The sequence below is a fragment of the Callionymus lyra genome, chromosome 1 (assembly GCF_982586985.1).
Source record: "Callionymus lyra chromosome 1, fCalLyr1.hap1.1, whole genome shotgun sequence".
In the NCBI taxonomy this organism is placed as follows: Eukaryota; Metazoa; Chordata; class Actinopteri; order Syngnathiformes; family Callionymidae; genus Callionymus; species Callionymus lyra.
Window position 1 is genome coordinate 883370 of NC_141818.1, and position 16377 is coordinate 899746.

At 43.9% G+C, this 16377-nt stretch overlaps 2 protein-coding genes across 4 annotated transcripts in view; one reads left to right on the forward strand and one right to left on the reverse strand.

Annotated features, from left to right (window-relative positions):
• Positions 1 to 1119: 1119 nt before the first annotated feature.
• On the reverse strand, positions 1120 to 6928 carry c1h19orf67 (chromosome 1 C19orf67 homolog). Of its 3 annotated transcripts, none has more exons than XM_087787008.1 (8): positions 6898 to 6928; positions 6549 to 6666; positions 6349 to 6460; positions 6158 to 6281; positions 5620 to 5711; positions 5392 to 5547; positions 5197 to 5331; positions 1120 to 1380 (listed from the first exon to the last, which is right to left on the reverse strand). In XM_087787008.1, exons 2-8 carry the CDS (start codon positions 6619 to 6621, stop codon positions 1260 to 1262), a joined length of 813 nt encoding a protein of 270 aa, XP_087643134.1. In that variant the 5' UTR covers positions 6622 to 6666; positions 6898 to 6928; the 3' UTR covers positions 1120 to 1259. The 3 variants fall into 3 exon arrangements, with proteins under 3 accessions (XP_087643134.1, XP_087643125.1, XP_087643115.1); XM_087786999.1 differs by having other exon boundaries at positions 5392 to 5544; positions 6340 to 6460; XM_087786989.1 differs by having other exon boundaries at positions 6340 to 6460.
• Positions 6929 to 7648: 720 nt separating this feature from the next.
• The window catches only part of pkn1a (protein kinase N1a), a 60771-nt gene continuing 52042 nt past the window's right edge, over positions 7649 to 16377 (forward strand). Inside the window, exon 1 of the mRNA XM_087787028.1 lies at positions 7649 to 7930. Coding sequence (XP_087643154.1) covers positions 7910 to 7930 — 21 coding nt within the window. The 5' untranslated portion in view covers positions 7649 to 7909. The remainder of the gene's footprint in view (positions 7931 to 16377) is intronic.

The window sequence follows — 16377 nt, forward strand, 5'->3', positions numbered from 1 at the left end:
AATGACCTTGAGAAGCACACGCGTGGTTCTAACTTGAACACGTTAACAATGACCTTGAGAAGCACACGCGTGGTTCTAACTTGAACACGTTAACCATGACCTTGAGAAGCACACGCGTGGTTCTAACTTGAACACGTTAACAATGACCTTGAGAAGCACACGCGTGGTTCTAACTTGAACACGTTAACAATGACCTTGAGGAGCACACGCGTGGTTCTAACTTGAACACGTTAACCATGACCTTGAGAAGCACACGCGTGGTTCTAACTTGAACACGTTAACAATGACCTTGAGAAGCACACGCGTGGTTCTAACTTGAACACGTTAACAATGACCTTGAGAAGCACACGCGTGGTTCTAACTTGAACACGTTAACAATGACCTTGAGAAGCACACGCGTGGTTCTAACTTGAACACGTTAACAATGACCTTGAGGAGCACACGCGTGGTTCTAACTTGAACACGTTAACAATGACCTTGAGAAGCACACGCGTGGTTCTAACTTGAACACGTTAACCATGACCTTGAGAAGCACACGCGTGGTTCTAACTTGAACACGTTAACAATGACCTTGAGAAGCACACGCGTGGTTCTAACTTGAACACGTTAACAATGACCTTGAGGAGCACACGCGTGGTTCTAACTTGAACACGTTAACCATGACCTTGAGAAGCACACGCGTGGTTCTAACTTGAACACGTTAACAATGACCTTGAGAAGCACACGCGTGGTTCTAACTTGAACACGTTAACAATGACCTTGAGAAGCACACGCGTGGTTCTAACTTGAACACGTTAACAATGACCTTGAGAAGCACACGCGTGGTTCTAACTTGAACACGTTAACAATGACCTTGAGAAGCACACGCGTGGTTCTAACTTGAACACGTTAACAATGACCTTGAGAAGCACACGCGTGGTTCTAACTTGAACACGTTAACAATGACCTTGAGGAGCACACGCGTGGTTCTAACTTGAACATGTTAACCATGACCTTGAGAAGCACACGCGTGGTTCTAACTTGAACACGTTAACCATGACCTTGAGGAGCACACGCGTGGTTCTAACTTGAACATGTTAACCATGACCTTGAGAAGCACACGCGTGGTTCTAACTTGAACACGTTAACAATGACCTTGAGAAGCACACGCGTGGTTCTAACTTGAACACATTAACCATGACCTTGAGAAGCACATGCGTGGTTCTAACTTGAACACGTTAACCATGACCTTGAGAAGCACACGCGTGTGTTGACGGGTCTTACGTGTCCTGGGGCGTCAGCCGCTCACACAGGGCTTCAGTGGCGCCGCTGATCGACGGCTCGTCGTCGCCCAGGACCAGCAGACGCTCGTAGCGACCCTCGGGCACAGCGCAGAGGATCCTGGGAAACGTGACTGATCAGATGATGCATCTTGTTTATCATGATATAGTTTTACTAGATTTATATTTGATCAATAATCTCGTACATTTGTTCTTGCAAAGTGATTCAAACACAGGAATTCACTTCTTTTGAGTCTCAGATGATCTTGATCTACAAGACCTTTCTATTGTGTGTCAATCTACCACCTGGTCCTTCAGTGTTCTTGACTTCAGTGACTTCTTATCTTCCATTATTCAAATCTGTTCTTATTCTTGAGACTTTGATCTTCATGTTGATGACGTCACATCTTGTTCTGATAAAGAACTTTGAACTTTAACAGAAGCTTTAATTTTGAGCAACATGTTTCTGAACCCACTCATCAAAAAGTTACTTTTTACTCTCGACCTGAACATTTCTAATGTATCTGTACATGATGTTCATCTGATCCTTCTCTTGTTGAACCTGGACTTCATCCCTGAACCTAAGCCTTTGAAAGTTAGGTCTCAGAGGCGTGTCATCTCAGCCGATACTGCAGACAGTTTTTCTGCTATGTTTGACCGTCTTTCCTTTGATGACTGAACGTGTTTGATTCACTGTTTCACTGATCATTGTGTTGAAATACTGGATCAAACCTGTTCAATAGAACTTGAAAATTCAGAAAAAATCTGGATCTGTCGTCAGCCTTTGACACAGTTGAACCAGATCCTGCTGAGAAGACTGAGGGATGAAGACTGTCTGGGTCTGTGTTAGAAGGTTCTCATCTTACCTTTCTGGGCGCAGTTTTAGTGTATCTGTCAATCAAATGAGGTCTGAATCGGCAGATCTGTTGTGTGGAGTCCCTCAGGGTTCTGTTCTGGGTCCTTTATTGTTTTTGCTGTACTTGATTCCCCTCGGTACAATCATTCAGAGATTTCCTGATGTTTCTTATCACATGTTTGCTGATGACATCCAGCTCTACTGCTCTGTTGATCCAACTGAGCTCCAGAGGCTGAACTTAGTCAATTGTTGCTAGAAATCAAACAATGAGTGAAAACACTTTGAAGCTAAATGTGGACAAAACTGAAACTCTGGTGATTGTTGATGATAAGATTCCAGGGTTGAGTCAGTACTTGAGTGACTTAAGTCAGTCTGTCAAACTGAGCCTGAGAAACCTGGGTGTTGTATTTGATAAAGACATGTCTCTTGTTCAACACTGAAGAAAACTGACCAGAAACTGTTTCCTTCAACTGAGAAAAATCTCTAAACTTAGGAAAATGTTGTCGGAACATGATCTGGATCTTATAATCCATGCGTTTGTTTCTTCTCGTCTGGACTATTGTAACAGTTTGTTTTCATGTCTTAACAAGAAGGATCGTCTCGTCTGCAGTTGATTCAGAACTCTGAGCCGCTCTAGTAGAAGAACTCACATTTCTCCTTCAAACTCTTCACTGGCTTCCAGTTTCTTTCAGGATCAACTTTAAAATTCTGGTTCTTACTTTCAGAGCTATTCATGGTCAGACCTTCATGATCTGATCCAGACTTACACCCCAGCTCGGGCTCTGAGGTCTGTGGATCAGAATCTACTTATGGTTCCTCTCACACGACTCAGGACCAGAGGAGAGAAATCTTTTCAGGCTGTTGCTCCTAAGCTTTGGAACAATCTTCTCTCTCTTTGCTCTTGATGATCTACTGACTCCTTCAAGAAACATGTGTGTTTGATGATCTACTGACTCCTTCAAGAAACATGTGTGTTTGATGATCTACTGACTCCTTCAAGAAACATCTGTGTTTGATGATCTACTGACTCCTTCAAGAAACATGTGTGTTTGATGATCTACTGACTCCTTCAAGAAACATGTGTGTTTGATGATCTACTGACTCCTTCAAGAAACATCTGTGTTTGATGATCTACTGACTCCTTCAAGAAACATGTGTGTTTGATGATCTACTGACTCCTTCAAGAAACATCTGTGTTTGATGATCTACTGACTCCTTCAAGAAACATCTGTTTGATGATCTACTGACTCCTTCAAGAAACATCTGTTTGATGATCTACTGACTCCTTCAAGAAACATCTGTGTTTGATGATCTACTGACTCCTTCAAGAAACATCTCTGTGTTTGATGATCTACTGACTCCTTCAAGAAACATCTGTGTTTGATGATCTACTGACTCCTTCAAGAAACATGTGTGTTTGATGATCTACTGACTCCTTCAAGAAACATCTGTGTTTGATGATCTACTGACTCCTTCAAGAAACATCTGTGTTTGATGATCTACTGACTCCTTCAAGAAACATCTGTGTTTGATGATCTACTGACTCCTTCAAGAAACATTTGTGTTTGATGATCTACTGACTCCTTCAAGAAACATCTGTGTTTGATGATCTACTGACTCCTTCAAGAAACATGTGTGTTTGATGATCTACTGACTCCTTCAAGAAACATCTGTTTGATGATCTACTGACTCCTTCAAGAAACATCTGTGTTTGATGATCTACTGACTCCTTCAAGAAACATGTGTGTTTGATGATCTACTGACTCCTTCAAGAAACATCTGTGTTTGATGATCTACTGACTCCTTTAAGAAACATCTGTGTTTGATGATCTACTGACTCCTTCAAGAAACATGTGTGTTTGATGATCTACTGACTCCTTCAAGAAACATCTGTTTGATGATCTACTGACTCCTTCAAGAAACATCTGTGTTTGATGATCTACTGACTCCTTCAAGAAACATCTGTGTTTGATGATCTACTGACTCCTTCAAGAAACATCTGTTTGATGATCTACTGACTCCTTCAAGAAACATCTGTGTTTGATGATCTACTGACTCCTTCAAGAAACATCTGTGTTTGATGATCTACTGACTCCTTCAAGAAACATCTGTGTTTGATGATCTACTGACTCCTTCAAGAAACATGTGTGTTTGATGATCTACTGACTCCTTCAAGAAACATGTGTGTTTGATGATCTACTGACTCCTTCAAGAAACATCTGTGTTTGATGATCTACTGACTCCTTCAAGAAACATCTGTGTTTGATGATCTACTGACTCCTTCAAGAAACATCTGTGTTTGATGATCTACTGACTCCTTCAAGAAACATGTGTGTTTGATGATCTACTGACTCCTTCAAGAAACATCTGTGTTTGATGATCTACTGACTCCTTCAAGAAACATCTGTGTTTGATGATCTACTGACTCCTTCAAGAAACATCTGTGTTTGATGATCTACTGACTCCTTCAAGAAACATCTGTGTTTGATGATCTACTGACTCCTTCAAGAAACATGTGTGTTTGATGATCTACTGACTCCTTCAAGAAACATCTGTGTTTGATGATCTACTGACTCCTTCAAGAAACATCTGTGTTTGATGATCTACTGACTCCTTCAAGAAACATCTGTGTTTGATGATCTACTGACTCCTTCAAGAAACATGTGTGTTTGATGATCTACTGACTCCTTCAAGAAACATCTGTGTTTGATGATCTACTGACTCCTTCAAGAAACATCTGTGTTTGATGATCTACTGACTCCTTCAAGAAACATCTGTGTTTGATGATCTACTGACTCCTTCAAGAAACATCAGTGTTTGATGATCTACTGACTCCTTCAAGAAACATCTTAAGACGTTTCTATTTGTTCAGGCTTTTCCTTGATTTTCTGGAACTCCTGTTGTTATCAGTTTTATCTTGATCTTTAAAATATATACTTTATTGAATATTGTTTTGATTGTTTAAGCGCTTTGTGACCCTGGTCTGGAAAAGTTCTGTATAAATACAAATTACTTACTTACTTACTATACATTTGTTCTATAATCTGATACATTTGTTCAATATTCTACGTGGGTCAGTACCAGTCGTAGACGGTCTCGGTCTCAGGGTCCGGCTTCACTTGAACCCAGCGACACAAGGACCAGAGCCTCCTGAGGTCCTGGACCTGCTGTGGTTCTGCTGGAGGATCAGGAAGGTCTTCGTGACACAGGAAGTAACTGGAGACAGAGGAGGACGCGTGACTTCCACGGTGGCTCAGATGTTGGAGGACGACTCACTGGTCCGTGTGTCCTTCTGGTCTCTGGACGTTCCAGCGAATGTACTTCAGACCCGAGTGAAGCCACGACACGTACGGACTCGACACACACAACAGGAACGTGGTCACCGTCAGACGACCCACTTTTCTCTGACCCATGCACAGGTCAGTGCAGCTGCTGCAACAACACACTGTCACTGCTGTGTGTACGTTTGTGTGTGTACATGTGTGTGTGTGTGTGTGTTTGTACTTGAGTTGGCAGGCATCCAGACCCACAGGACTTGTGTTACTGGAGTTTAACTGAGCAAAACCATCGCACAGATCCTGGGAGAAATTAAACAGCTGCACTCACACACATACACAGAGACACACACACACAATCACACGCACAGACACACACACACACGCAGAGAGGCACACACAGACACAGAGACACACACAAATGTACACACAGACAGAGAGAGACACACAGACAGAGACACACACAAACACACACACACACACACACACACACACACACACACACACACACACACACACAGTCACAATCCACTCTTGACATTATTCCAACATTGATGATAAAAACTTTGGTCACATTTTAAATGAGATTTAATTCAAAAACAGATTTTTATGAATAAAGTTTTCGTTCACGTTTGTTTGGATCTGAAGCGGATCATGTGATCATGTGATCATGTGATCATGTGATCATTAAAGACACTTTAGATCCATGAACCAACTGAACGAGCTCAGGAACGCACAATAATTCGTTACAAGTTACACTTTGATACCTGTGAGCTGAACCTCAGGGGTCGTCGGGTCCTGACCCGGTCTCGCATGACCTTTGACCCCAGGTCATCGAAGAGCGGCTGACACGTGACCAGCAGGTCGTTGAGTTCGGCGACACTTTCTTCTCTGTGTGTTGAAGAGAGTCGGTCGTTGTGTGTTTGTGTTGTGAGGAACACACACCTACGTCACACACTCTTGGATCTGAGACACCAGCAGGTCCAGATGTTTCTGGGCCAGCAGAACCTGGTTCAGGATCCGCTTCAGCTTCTTCTTCTGACCACACGGTGGCGCTGCAGTCCTGGAGACTGAAGCACGAACCACGTGATTCTTCGTTTTAACGATTTAACACAGCTTCAACTGTCAACTGTTTTTGTCAATAAAGTTTTATTTCACCTGCGTCATCATCTGGCGCCGTTTGTTCTTCTGGTTTCATCAGTTTTCTCAGTGAAATTCTTTCTACTTTCATCTTAAATCACTTTGAAGTTCGACCACAGATTTATTTCACAATTTTCTGCACGAAATAAAACCAGTTTGTTGGGTTTATTACCGAAATCAACATTTTGCTATTTATGCTAAACGTTAGCTTGTTACCTGTTCACTGCACGAGTAATGTATATTTATAAAAACAAGTAAACAAGTTTTGTATTCAACTTGTTTGACAAACGAATCTATTGTTTTATCTCTTTTGATTCATCAATAAACAACAATAAAACGTGTGAGAGTAAAAAAAATAAAAACTTACCTTAACTAACGTAGTTAACACGAAAAACCACGTGACTAGCTCTGCTCTGTCATTGGCTGGCCGCCTCACGTGCTTACACTAGTTCAAAAAGTAATCGAACCCGATCGATTGTTTTTATTTATTTATCTATTTACCTATTTACCTATTTATTTAATTGTTTAGTTATTAATTTAAACGTGTTTATTAATTTAAACGTGTTTATTTATTTAATTAAACGTGTTTATAGTTTATAATTATTTATAAATTTAATTTATAATAATAAGTCGGTACATTTAGAAGTAGAAAGTTAAATTCTAAAAACACAGTAGGTTTTAGTGGCGCTGTGTAGTAAATAAATATGTGTTTTATTCACATACTTCTCATTCATTATCCAGTAGAACTTCCAAATATACTTTAAAACTGAAGTACAAGATGGGAGTGAAATAAATATTCATGTTTGATGAAGGTCTATAAAGTAAAGTTCAAACACTGACAAGAGGACGATGAATAAAAAGGTTGATCAATAAACCCAGAGACGTCGATCTCTAACCACAACAGTTCTGATCGTCGCTCGACTCGTCATGCCTGCTTCAGTTGGCCTGACAACGCTTGGTCACGTGACACAAAAAGGGCGCGTCCCCGCCGCTCGCGCACGAGTGTTTTCTCCGGGTGTGTCCTGAGACCTCCACCCACCGCGACACCCGCAGACCCGCCCGTCCTGATGACGTAGCTCTGTCGCTGCGAGCGGATATCCGGTCTGTGACGGCGTGTTTCCCGGGGCGTGTTTGAGTGACAGGCGCGTTTTTATTTGATCTATCGTGTCGTCACGTGACCCTGAGGAGCACCTGAGGGTCCAGAAGATCCTGGAGTGAGACCCTGAAGAAGATCTGATCGCGGGGTCAGCGCGGGTCATCTGACGCGCGGGTCACGTGACTCAGGCGCGGCTAGTCGAGCCTGAGATGAAGATCCTTTGTGTCAACAGAACTTTCAACAGTTGCTTCCAAACCTCGAGTCTCAGGAGAACAGAGTCGTGATGGCGAACGACTCGTTACAAGTGAGTGCAGCTTTGTTTATACAACAATATTCAAACACACACTTGAACAACAATATTCTCTACACATGAAACATCTTCACGAGCGTGTACTCAGACGTGTACTTGTACTTCCAGCCGGATTCTGATGACGTTTACTGTCAGTATTGTTGAAACGACGCGTTTGAAGAGTGGATACATGATATTTAACATGAAGTATATATTTATATATATATATATAAACATATATACTCTGACAGTTGATCCTTTCATAGAAACTTTCATTTGCTACTTTGAAGTTAACAAAGTGATTTTTTTGTAGCAGTTTCAAGTCCAGAATGATGTATTTTAATGAAGTATTTGACGCTGTAGTTCGTGTGAAACTTTGGATGTGATTCATGTATTTATTATCTTCAGATAGAATATAATGGAACATGAAAACTGTAATATTTAAGAACACACCAACACTAAACTTCTCTCGGCGCGTCAGTGAAAAAAAGTGTTTTGATAGAAAATATATTGTTTCCTCTCTGATGTCCCAGCTAGCAAGGGTAGCATGTTTACAGTGAAGAATGTTATGTGTGTTTCCCTCAGATTTGTGTTGACACTCGTTCTGTTGGTAACTGATAGTGTAGGTTGTGTTAATAATGCAAACTAGTGACACACTTGTGTGACCCTCACACCGGGTCACCTTTACAGGTGTGTGTCTCTGCAGGTGTGTGTCTCTGCAGGTGTGTGTCTCTGCAGGTGTGTGTCTCTGCAGGTGTGTGTCTCTGCAGGTGTGTGTCTCTGCAGGTGTGTGTCCCTGCAGGTGTGTGTCTCTGCAGGTGTGTGTCTCTGCAGGTGTGTGTCTCTGCAGGTGTGTGTCCCTGCAGGTGTGTGTCCCTGCAGGTGTGTGTCTCTGCAGGTGTGTGTCTCTGCAGGTGTGTGTCCCTGCAGGTGTGTGTCCCTGCAGGTGTGTGTCTCTGCAGGTGTGTGTCCCTGCAGGTGTGTGTCTCTGCAGGTGTGTGTCCCTGCAGGTGTGTGTCTCTGCAGGTGTGTGTCCCTGCAGGTGTGTGTCCCTGCAGGTGTGTGTCTCTGCAGGTGTGTGTCCTCACAGTGAACACATGCTGGCACAACACTTGTGTGTTTGTAGACCCGTATCCTGGAGGCTGAGGTTGAAGGTTCTGATCCTCGTGTCCACAAACCTCTAAATAGAACTTTCTCTCAGAAGCTCATGATTGTGATCATGTGTTCTTGGTTAGATCTTCTGCTGAAGTTCTTCACGTGATCTTCACATGATCTTCACGTGATCTTCACTTGTTCTTAACATGATCTTCACGTGATCTTCACATGATCTTCACATGATCTTCACGTGATCTTCACATGATCTTCACGTGATCTTCACTTGATCTTCACTTGTTCTTAACATGATCTTCACTTGATCTTCACGTGATCTTAACGTGATCTTAACGTGATCTTAACGTGATCTTCACTTGATCTTCACTTTATCTTCACTTGATCTTCACGTGATCTTCACGTGATCTTCACTTGTTCTTAACATGATCTTCACGTGATCTTCACATGATCTTCACGTGATCTTCACTTGTTCTTAACATGATCTTCACGTGATCTTCACTTGTTCTTCACGTGATCTTCACGTGATCTTAACATGATCTTCACTTGTTCTTCACGTGATCTTTACTTGATCTTAACTTGTTCTTCACGTGATCTTCACATGATCTTAACATGATCTTCACTTTTTCTTCACGTGATCTTAACATGATCTTCACTTGTTCTTCACGTGATCTTTACGTGATCTTCACTTGTTCTTCACGTGATCTTCACGTGATCTTAACATGATCTTCACTTGTTCTTTACGTGATCTTTACGTGATCTTAACATGATCTTCACGTGATCTTAACATGATCTTAACATGATCTTCACTTTTTCTTCACGTGATCTTAACATGATCTTCACTTGTTCTTCACGTGATCTTTACGTGATCTTCACTTGTTCTTCACGTGATCTTCACGTGATCTTAACATGATCTTCACTTGTTCTTCACGTGATCTTTACGTGATCTTCACTTGTTCTTCACGTGATCTTCACGTGATCTTAACATGATCTTCACTTGTTCTTCACGTGATCTTTACATGATCTTCACTTGTTCTTCACGTGATCTTCACGTGATCTTAACATGATCTTCACGGCGGTTCAACCAGTTTGTGTTGAAACATGCAAATGTTTGTTTACTTTCCTGCTCATGAGCAACTTCAACTTAATACTTGTCTTAGAGTCGTTTCTTTAGAGAATCTATCAAACGTGTAATTCATTCATTATCCCAGCTAGTCTGGGGGAGAGGCAGAGGCCGAAAATATATTTATTTATAAATTTTTTTATAATTTTTTTTATATTATATTAGTTAGAAACTATTTGATTTTATTATTAGTAAGAAAATATATTTAGTAAGGGGTACTGTGGTGAATGGCGACCAGTGACAAGTAATACTGCTGTGACCAGCGGACGAGTAATACTGCGGTGACCTGGGGACGAGTAATACTGCGGTGACCAGCGGACGAGTAATACTGCGGTGACCTGGGGACGAATAATACTGCGGTGACCAGCGGACGAGTAATACTGCGGTGACCTGGGGACGAGTAATACTGCGGTGACCTGGGGACGAATAATACTGCGGTGACCAGCGGACGAGTAATACTGCGGTGACCAGCGGACGAGTAATACTGCGGTGACCTGGGGACGAATAATACTGCGGTGACCAGCGGACGAGTAATACTGCGGTGACCTGGGGACGAATAATACTGCGGTGACCAGCGGACGAGTAATACTGCGGTGACCAGCGGACGAGTAATACTGCGGTGACCTGGGGACGAATAATACTGCGGTGACCAGCGGACGAGTAATACTGCGGTGACCAGCGGACGAGTAATACTGCGGTGACCTGGGGAAGAATAATACTTCGGTGACCGGGGGACAAGTAATACTGCGGTGACCAGCGGACGAGTAATACTGCGGTGACTGGCGGACGAGTAATACTGCGGTGACCAGCGGACGAGTAATACTTCGGTGACTGGCGGACGAGTAATACTGCAATGACCGGCGGACGAGTAATACTGTGGAGACCAGCGGACGAGTAATAGTGTGGTGACCGGCAGACGAGTAATACTGCGTTGACCGGTGGACGAGTAATACTGCGTTGACCGCCGGACGAGTAATACTGTGGAGACCAGCGGACGAGTAATACTGCGGTAAAGAGGACGAGTAATACTGCGGTGACCGGCGGACGAGTAATACTTCGGTGACTGGGGGACGAGTAATACTGCGGTGACCAGCGGACGAGTAATACTGCGGTGACCAGCGGACGAGTAATACTTTGGTGACCAGCGGACGAGTAATACTGCGGTGACCGGCAGACGAGTAATACTTCGGCGACCAGCGGACGAGTAATTTCGGAGACCAGCGGACGAGTAATACTTCGGTGAACGGCGGACGAGTAATACTGCAATGACTGGCGGACGAGTAATACTGCGTTGACTGGCGGACGAGTAATACTGCGTTGACCGCCGGACGAGTAATACTGCAATGACCGGCGGACGAGTAATACTGTGGAGACCAGCGTACGAGTAATACTGCGGTAAAGCGGACGAGTAATATTGCGGTGCCCAGCGGACGAGTAATACAGCGGTAAAGCGGACGAGTAATACTGCAGTGACCAGCGGACGAGTAATACTGTGGTGACCGGCAGACGAGTAATACTGTGGTGCCCAGCGGACGAGTAATACTGCGGTAAAGCGGAGGAGTAATACTGTGGAGACCAGCGGACGAGTAATACTGTGGTGACCGGCAGACGAGTAATACTGTGGTGCCCAGCGGACGAGTAATACTGCGGTAAAGCGGAGGAGTAATACTGTGTTGACCGGGGAAAGAGGATTACTGTGTTGACCGGGGAAAGAGTAATACTGCGCTGACCGGGGAAAGAGTAATATTGCGCTGACCAGAGGACGAGTAATACTGTGTTGACCGGGGAAAGAGTAATATTGCGCTGACCGGCGGAGGAGTAATACTGTGTTGACCGGGGAAAGAGTAATATTGCGCTGACCGGAGGACGAGTAATACTGCGGTGACCGGCGGACGAGTAATACTTCGGTGACCGGCGGAGGAGTAATACTGCGCTGACCGGGGAAAGAGTAATATTGCGCTGACCGGAGGACGAGTAATACTGTGTTGACCGGGGAAAGAGTAATACTGCGCTGACCGGGGAAAGAGTAATACTGCGCTGACAGGAGGACGAGTAATACTGCGGTGACCGGCGGAGGAGTAATACTGTGTTGACCGGGGAAAGAGTATTACTGTGTTGACCGGGGAAAGAGTAATACTGCGCTGACCGGGGAAAGAGTAATATTGCGCTGACCGGAGGACGAGTAATACTGTGTTGACCGGGGAAAGAGTAATATTACGCTGACCGGAGGACGAGTAATACTGTGTTGACAGGGGAAAGAGTAATATTGCGCTGACCGGAGGACGAGTAATACTGTGTTGACCGGGGAAAGAGTAATATTACGCTCACCGGAGGACGAGTAATACTGTGTTGACAGGGGAAAGAGTAATATTACGCTGACCGGAGGACGAGTAATACTGTGTTGACCGGGGAAAGAGTAATATTGCGCTGACCGGAGGACGAGTAATACTGTGTTGACCGGGGAAAGAGTAATATTACGCTGACCGGAGGACGAGTAATACTGTGTTGATCGGGGAAAGAGTAATATTGCGCTGACTGGAGGACGAGTAATACTGTGTTGACCGGGGAAAGAGTAATATTACGCTGACCGGAGGACGAGTAATACTGTGTTGACCGGGGAAAGAGTAATATTGCGCTGACCGGAGGACGAGTAATACTGTGTTGACCGGGGAAAGAGTAATATTGCGCTGACCGGAGGACGAGTAATACTGTGTTGACCGGGGAAAGAGTAATATTACGCTGACCGGAGGACGAGTAATACTGTGTTGACCGGGGAAAGAGTAATACTGCGCTGACCGGGGAAAGAGTAATACTGCGCTGACCGGGGAAAGAGTAATACTGCGCTGACCGGGGAAAGAGTAATACTGCGCTGACCGGGGAAAGAGTAATACTGCGCTGACAGGAGGACGAGTAATACTTCGGTGACCGTGCAGGTTCGTAGTTTAGCAACATGATTTCTCAGCGTTGTTTATCACATGTATCAATTATTGTTTACTAACAAACCTCAAAAATATTCTTTAAGCGATAAAGACTTTGATTTTAAGTCTTTATTCTGAAACATACTTTAAATTAAGTTATTTGTCTGTTATGTTGGAGATAATGGATTATTTGACGTTGGTCGACAAGAATAAATATTTCCTCTGATAACTACTGGAAGGGCTTCGATGTAATGGGATTAGGACGTGTTTGAACCCAGAGACAAAAACACTGGTTGGAACCATGGAAGGATAGTTGAGTCTTCGGTTCTCACAGACGTCCCGGGGCTGCTGTGTCCACCATGAGCTGCTCAGCTGAGGAACAAGAATGACCTGCATTGTCGACACATTTGGTTCAGATCGAGTTCACTTCCTCGGCTTCACTGATGCGAGAAGTTTCTCCGACTGAAGATTAGTTCTTCGTTTCGTCACGTAGGATCTGAAGAAGTTCAGCATGTATGTCGTGCGACGACACGTTAATGTCGTACTTTACCTCGAAACATGTCACATGTGAAGATAACATCAGTTGAATAATAAACATCCAGATGTCGGACCGAGGACTGAGGACGAGAGGATACAGTGAGTCCAGCAGCTTTTAAAGCTGATGTTTGGTCTGTAAGCAATTGTCACAACACCAGAGTCAAGTACTGGACAATACTACACATATATACTTGTTACTACACTATCACAACACCAGAGTCAAGTACTGGACAATACTACACATATATACTTGTTACTACACTATCACAACACCAGAGTCAAGTACTGGACAATACTACACATATATACTTGTTACTACACTATCACAACACCAGAGTCAAGTACTGGACAATACTACACATATATACTTGTTACTACACTTCACCTGTTCTTCACCTGTTCTTCACCTGTTCTTCACCTGTTCTTCACCTGTTCTTCACCTGTTCTTCACCTGTTCTTCACCTGTTCTTCACCTGTGCTCCACCTGTTCTTCACCTGTTCTTCAACTGTGCTCCACCTGTTCTTCACCTGTTCTTCAAATGTTCTTCACCTGTTCTTCACCTGTTCTTCAAATGTTCTTCAAATGTTCTTCAAATGTTCTTCAAATGTTCTTCACCTGTTCTTGAACTGTGCTCCACCTGTTCTTCACCTGTTCTTCACCTGTTCTTCACCTGTTCTTCACCTGTTCTTCACCTGTTCTTCACCTGTTCTTCACCTGTTCTTCAAATGTTCTTCACCTGTTCTTCACCTGTTCTTCACCTGTTCTTCACCTGTTCTCCACCTGTTCTTCACCTGTTCTTCACCTGTTCTCCACCAGTTCTTCACCTGTTCTCCACCTGTGCTCCACCTGTTCTTCACCTGTTCTTCACCTGTGCTCCACCTGTTCTTCACCTGTTCTTCACCTGTTCTTCACCTGTGCTCCACCTGTTCTTCACCTGTTCTTCAACTGTGCTCCACCTGTTCTTCACCTGTTCTTCAAATGTTCTTCACCTGTTCTTCACCTGTTCTTCAAATGTTCTTCACCTGTTCTTCAAATGTTCTTCAAATGTTCTTCACCTGTTCTTCACCTGTTCTTCACCTGTTCTTCAAATGTTCTTCACCTGTTCTTCACCTGTGCTCCACCTGTTCTTCACCTGTTCTTCACCTGTTCTTCACCTGTTCTTCACCTGTGCTCCACCTGTTCTTCACCTGTTCTTCAACTGTGCTCCACCTGTTCTTCACCTGTTCTTCACCTGTGCTCCACCTGTTCTTCACCTGTTCTTCACCTGTTCTTCAAATGTTCTTCACCTGTTCTTCACCTGTTCTTCAAATGTTCTTCACCTGTTCTTCACCTGTTCTTCAAATGTTCTTCAAATGTTCTTCACCTGTTCTTCACCTGTTCTTCACCTGTTCTTCACCTGTGCTCCACCTGTTCTTCACCTGTTGTTCACCTGTTCTTCACCTGTGCTCCACCTGTTCTTCACCTGTTCTTCAACTGTGCTCCACCTGTTCTTCACCTGTTCTTCAAATGTTCTTCACCTGTTCTTCACCTGTTCTTCACCTGTGCTCCACCTGTTCTTCACCTGTTCTTCACCTGTGCTCCACCTGTGCTCCACCTGTTCTTCAATTGTGCTCCACCTGTTCTTCATCTGTTCTTCAATTGTGCTCCACCTGTTCTTCATCTGTTCTTCACCTGTTCTTCACCTGTTCTTTAACCTGTTCTTCACCTGTTCTTCAATTGTGCTCCACCTGTTCTTCATCTGTTCTTCAATTGTGCTCCACCTGTTCTTCATCTGTTCTTCAATTGTGCTCCACCTGTTCTTCATCTGTTCTTCAATTGTGCTCCACCTGTTCTTCATCTGTTCTTCACCTGTTCTTCACCTGTTCTTCACCTGTGCTCCACCTGTTCTTCACCTGTTCTTCACCTGTTCTTCACCTGTTCTTCACCTGTGCTCCACCTGTTCTTCACCTGTGCTCCACCTGTTCTTCACCTGTTCTTCACCTGTTCTTCACCTGTTCTTCACCTGTTCTTCACCTGTTCTTCACCTTTTCTTCACCTGTTCTTCACCTGTGCTCCACCTGTTCTTCACCTGTTCTTCACCTGTTCTTCACCTGTTCTTCACCTGTTCTTCACCTGTTCTTCACATGTGCTCCACCTGTTCTTCACCTGTTCTTCACCTGTTCTTCACCTGTGCTCCACCTGTTCTTCACCTGTTCTTCAACTGTGCTCCACCTGTTCTTCACCTGTTCTTCAAATGTTCTTCACCTGTTCTTCACCTGTTCTTCACCTGTTCTTCACCTGTGCTCCACCTGTTCTTCACCTGTTCTTCACCTGTGCTCCACCTGTTCTTCACCTGTTCTTCACCTGTGCTCCACCTGTGCTCCACCTGTTCTTCAATTGTGCTCCACCTGTTCTTCATCTGTTCTTCAATTGTGCTCCACCTGTTCTTCATCTGTTCTTCACCTGTTCTTCACCTGTTCTTTAACCTGTTCTTCACCTGTTCTTCAATTGTGCTCCACCTGTTCTTCATCTGTTCTTCAATTGTGCTCCACCTGTTCTTCATCTGTTCTTCACCTGTTCTTCACCTGTTCTTCACCTGTGCTCCACCTGTTCTTCACCCGTTCTTCACCTGTTCTTCACCTGTTCTTCACCTGTTCTTCACCTGTTCTTCACCTGTTCTTCACCTGTTCTTCACCTGTTCTTCACCTGTTCTTCACCTGTTCTTCACCTGTTCTTCACCTGTTCTTCACCTGTTCTTCAACTGTTGTTTAGCTTCTGCTGCAGTTGTGTTTCTAAT